A 5,104-nucleotide genomic window follows, 5' to 3' on the forward strand; every position below is an offset into this window, starting at 1 on the left:
TTACAAAGAGACTTTTGATGTCTAAATTTATGGCTGCCTTCCTTTCTCTATAAATATGAAATATTAAATAGATGACACATTTTGCTCAAACTCAAACTCAAACTCAAACTCAAACTCAAACTCAAACTCATCTTCAACTCAAACTCATTCTTTATAAATAAGCAAAATCCCGCAATAAACATGAATGAGAATGAACACTGATAAAATTACAAGTATTCAAGCAAGGAGTACAACAATAAGGAAAATAAATGTGAGGTAGCTAACCTTTTAACAAAGCATCTGCTGCTGACTCTTAGAGTTCCAGCATATGCAAATTGCTTCACCCACCTGATTGTGCTGGGATGATTAAACATGCTAATGGACTCATTTTGCTCATCCGGGTAATCGAGAACAACCTCCAGGTACAAGAAACCTAGGGTGACAGGAAGAAATCTAGGGACACGGGGTCATCCAGGTGAACGAGAACAACCTCCGGGCAAAAGAAACCTAAACTTGTCCGCTTTCTCTATCAAGTAAGCCGGGATATGGACAGCAGAGGCCGACCGGGGTATTGATCCCATCTTCTTGATCATGTTCTTGAAAGTATACTCCTCTGGCAACATGTCAAACAAATCATCGCCCTTGCAGATTAGCTTCTGAATCCTCGAATGCTTCAAAAAATCTTCACTCCTCACCCGCCCTGCGTGGCTGTACGCTGTCATTTTGAACACGAAGTCACTTAGATACCGGAAGCAGAAGCTGCAGTGCCAGCCTGAATCCGAGAGGAGAGTATCAGTTTGACGGGAGTGTTTGTATTGGGTCCAGGGGCCGAAAACATGGGCAGTCGCGCGCCAGCTGCTGTAATCCACTGGGAACTCGAACGAGTATAGATAATTCCTCATTTCCAAATGAAGAACATGGGGTATTTCAGCACACCACTGCAGCAATTTGATGGTGTGAGGGCTCGGTATTTCGTCTGCATCCGATATGATTAGGAGGTCGCCATAAGATATACCAGCAAGGCCACGAAGTAGATAATTCATAGATATACGATGCTCTTCTTCGAGTTTGAATGGGTCTTCACGCGACCCATCTGCAGCAACGCGGCCAGGAAAGACACCGTGGACTATCTTGCTCTCAGCAAAGGCGAATCTGCCACGATTCTCAGCAAAGAAGAGAGGCTTTGGGATACCTGTGAAGGTAGTGTTGGCTTCCAAGATGACAAATTTAGTAACGTAAGGGTAGAGTTCTTTCCACCTAATCTCTAGCAAGTCTAATTCATTGCTGAATATAATCGCGTCAAAGACACAACGTGGTTCAGAGAGTACAGACCAACCATGGGCACGGCAGAGATTTTCCATGGAAACATTTTCAGCGTAATAATGGGGTAAATGATCGAACGGGGGCGGAGGAATATCCCAAAGGGGGCGTAAAAAGTAGGAGATCGTCTGAAAATATGAAATGAATCCTACAACACAAATGGAACCGAGTATGAAATGTAACATACAATGGAACTTTCGAGAAGTCCGCCTAGAGGGGCACCGTGAACTTGGGGCCATCATATGGAAGGCCTTTATTAGTACGAACAACTTACATGCAGTTCATGGTTCCACCAAGCGTGATCTGCACAATTTAAGAGGCCGGTCAGACAAAACAATCAACAAATTGTAGGTAGTTTCTTCACTATAAAAAAAATGAGTCCAGAAGACTCAGAACATAAGATAAATAAGGAATTCAAAGAACTTCAACATTCTGACATAACATGAACTGAAGACATTTTATAGTCAAAGCACACATGAATGTATTCGTTGAGCCAAGAAGCAGATCCAATTCAGAACAACACACTTTTTCTCCTTTCAAATAATTTCATATGGAATTGGGGATTGGGGATTAATATTGTGAATGCATGATTAGGCCTGAGTTCAAGTAGCTAAAACAATAATTCCATGCCAAAAATCACAAATCAAAAGTGAGAAAAGGCCAAAGCAGAAGTGACACTAATATAACAGACTCCATATAAAGCATCATGAAATTGAAACTGAGAACAAGTAAAAATCTTTGCATCGCAGTCACTGAGGTCAGTTCAAATCAACCAACAGCGCCTTACAAACTAAGGGATTCATATCAATTAAGAATTATCAACATCATCTGTATAGCCTCATGAACCTAACAAATGATGGGAAAATCAGAACTCAAAATCAAATCTCTTTACACTTTAGTTATACCAAACATTACAACAAAGTTTGTAAGAGTTTCTTGTCTCACTAGACTAGCAAACATCTGACTGCTATGAGCTTGCAGCAAATCTCACTCCATACAAATCCAACTCAGGTAGTTTAGTTGAAACTGACAACTTCTATAAATATATCAGATGCAATCCATATATCCCACATATTTAAAATTGAATTTGGTGGAGCCATTGCATTCAATTAAAACAGCAGAGATAAATCTCGAGAAGCCGAAATCAATTCTATAAAAATAGGATCTTTCTTAGTAGAATCTAAAATCCAGAACTATCTTGGTAGATTCGCCTTTTAAAAAAAATCATATAATTCCATAATTGAATTCTGTAACTGAACAAGTAAAAAAAAAACCGAGGCATTTGCTAATCCCCAATACAGTTTATTATAATTAATTTATATTTTTAAGGAAATCAATTCATTTTCTGTAAACAATTCTGCTTCACTCCACCAATTCGAAACTTCGGAAACCACCCAGAGAAACACACTCCCCTTAAAAATGATTTTTTTTTCACAAACAAAGCTTAGGAAACGAAAAAAAAAACCTTAGGCCGAAAAAGGGGGGAAATGGAAACAGATATAGTCAATTGGATAGCTCAATTCAGGTGAAAAACAAAATCAAATCAAATAAAAAGAAACAAAATAGATGGGATTATTTGAGAAGAGCAGTGAATCACCTGTCATTGTGATTTCACGATGGAAGCTGAATATGCTTATGTAGTTGCGTGCTGTTGTAGAGAGAGAAGGTTGGAGATGAGATCTCCCATTTCTGGCAAGTTTTCACTCTCCCTTTTTATAAAGCTAATTAAAAATACAAACAACTGTAACTAATCACACTATTAAGTCGTTACACAATGCTAATTACGGGAAAAGAGTAATTTCAATTTTGCTAATAATTTAGCTCATCTGAAGTAAACTTTTCAACGCAGATTCAATGCATATTTATCTATAGTTATTAAACCATTGACAGAGTACAATATCTATCTTTAAAAAAAATTTAAATGCACAGTTAACAAAATAAGAAAGAAATGAATTACTAGTAAATAAAATAAGAGAGAGTAAAAAAAATACTTAATTAAATATTAGAGAATTATGGGTCTACATCCTAACAGAAAATTTATTTATTTTTTTTACTTTTAACAGACAAGCAAAACAAGAAATAGGAGTAGTGTTTATTTTTAAGGAGTGTAAATAATTATTGGTTAATATTTTTCTCTATAGTCTGTTTAAGATAACATATTTCAATTTAAAAAAAAAAATAATTTTCTTTCTTTAATTAATACACTAACTATTTTTTTTATATTTAAATATTAATCTTTTTTTCTCTTTCATTTAATACTTTCACCTACATTTATTTCACTCTCCAATTAAACACGCAAACTATTAACTCCCTAAAATCTTGTGTCGACCAAGAAATGTCATCTTAGCTGAGACGAAGGTGTATATATTTTATACTCTCTCCGTCCCCTATTAAGAGTCATACTTTGATCGGACACGAGTTTTAAGAAATGTAAAGAAAAGTTGTTAGAAAAAGTTAGTGGAATGCGGGACCCACTTTTTTATATTAGTTTTATAATAAAATGTGAGTGAATTGAGTTAGTGGAATGTGAGACCTACTTACAATTTAGACTAAAGGCCAAAATTGGTCCTGAACATATGCCCATTTTACGATTTTAGTCCTAAACTTTATCTTTTGAATTTTTTGGTCCTGTACATTTCAAATCGGATTACAATTGGTCCTCCGTTAACAATTCCGTTAATTTTATAACGGTCAACTGACTGAACCCAATTTTGACCAATTAAAGCTCTTAATAATGAAATTAAAATAACAAAATGCAATTCATAAATTCGTATATTTATCTTTCTTACGCGGGCTGTCCGCTGAGCGGGCGAAAGGAGGTGTTGATGCCGGAACAGACCAGCGGCGGCACACCGAGGTCTTCACGCGGGCAGCAACATCAGCTCGACGGAGGTGAGCTCCCCGGAGTGAGAGAGCTCACCGGGAAAGAAATCGTAGAGGGGGAAGATGCCGGCGGAGGGTCGGCAGCCCAATTGGAGCGCGATTTCGCCGAGGGGGAGGAGGGCGAGGGAGGCGGCAGAGGTGCTGCTGTTTCTCCTTCGATTAAGGTTTCCCCGATTTTCAGATTTGGATTTAAGATGTGAAATGGAGAGAGAGGGCCGAGAGGCAGCCGACGCTGGTAGACCTCCGGCGAGGCTGATCGGCGACGGAAAAGAGAAGAGGAAATCGGAAGTATACTGTCGCTGCTGTGATTGCTTCAATTAGGGGTTCTATAGATTTGAGGAAATTGGGAATGTATATTTTTGAGGAAATTTGTTATTTTAATTTCATTTGTTTTTAGTATATTTAGTGTTATATGTTTTGCTTTATTAGGGGTAATAAATTAGAATAATAATTAATGATATAATTAGTGAGTTAAAAATTATAATTAATAGCTTTAATTGGTCAAAATTGGGTTCAATCCATTGATTATAAAATTAACGGAATTGTTAACGGATGACCAATTGTGATCCGATTTGATATGTACAGGACCAAAAAATTCAAATGATAAAGTTTAGGACCAAAATCGTAAAATGAACATATGTTCAGAACCAGTTTTGACCTTTACTCTACAATTTATGGTAAAAAATGAAGTGTGACTCTTAATTGGGGACGGACGAAAATGAAAAAATGTGACTCTTAATCGGGGACGGAGGGAGTAATATATAAACATAGTTTAGTGAATTAATAATATATATATAGGGGTGCATTATAATGATAACCCCAATTTGTGTGATAACCCTATAACTAAATCTCCACCACACATTTTTAAAATATGTGGTCTAGATTTAATCTAACAAAACTATCATTTTATCAAATAAAACTA

The 5,104-nt window shown here is 36.7% G+C and overlaps 1 protein-coding gene across 6 annotated transcripts; it reads right to left on the bottom strand.

Annotated features, from left to right (window-relative positions):
• Positions 1 to 132: 132 nt before the first annotated feature.
• LOC125190766 (beta-1,4-mannosyl-glycoprotein 4-beta-N-acetylglucosaminyltransferase-like) lies at positions 133 to 4,105 on the bottom strand. Of its 6 annotated transcripts, XM_048088163.1 has the most exons (5): positions 4,089 to 4,103; positions 2,897 to 3,020; positions 1,574 to 1,602; positions 1,316 to 1,447; positions 133 to 1,189 (listed from the first exon to the last, which is right to left on the bottom strand). In XM_048088163.1, the coding sequence occupies exons 4-5, from the start codon at positions 1,338 to 1,340 to the stop codon at positions 447 to 449; spliced, it is 768 nt and encodes a 255-aa protein (XP_047944120.1). In that variant the 5' UTR covers positions 1,341 to 1,447; positions 1,574 to 1,602; positions 2,897 to 3,020; positions 4,089 to 4,103; the 3' UTR covers positions 133 to 446. The 6 variants fall into 6 exon arrangements, with proteins under 6 accessions (XP_047944120.1, XP_047944119.1, XP_047944118.1 ...); XM_048088162.1 differs by lacking the exon at positions 1,316 to 1,447 and having other exon boundaries at positions 133 to 1,171; positions 1,487 to 1,602; XM_048088161.1 differs by lacking the exon at positions 1,316 to 1,447 and having other exon boundaries at positions 1,487 to 1,602.
• Between the last annotated feature and the right edge of the window lie 999 nt (positions 4,106 to 5,104).

This window comes from Salvia hispanica, chromosome 5 (assembly GCF_023119035.1).
Source record: "Salvia hispanica cultivar TCC Black 2014 chromosome 5, UniMelb_Shisp_WGS_1.0, whole genome shotgun sequence".
NCBI lineage: Eukaryota > Viridiplantae > Streptophyta > Magnoliopsida > Lamiales > Lamiaceae > Salvia > Salvia hispanica.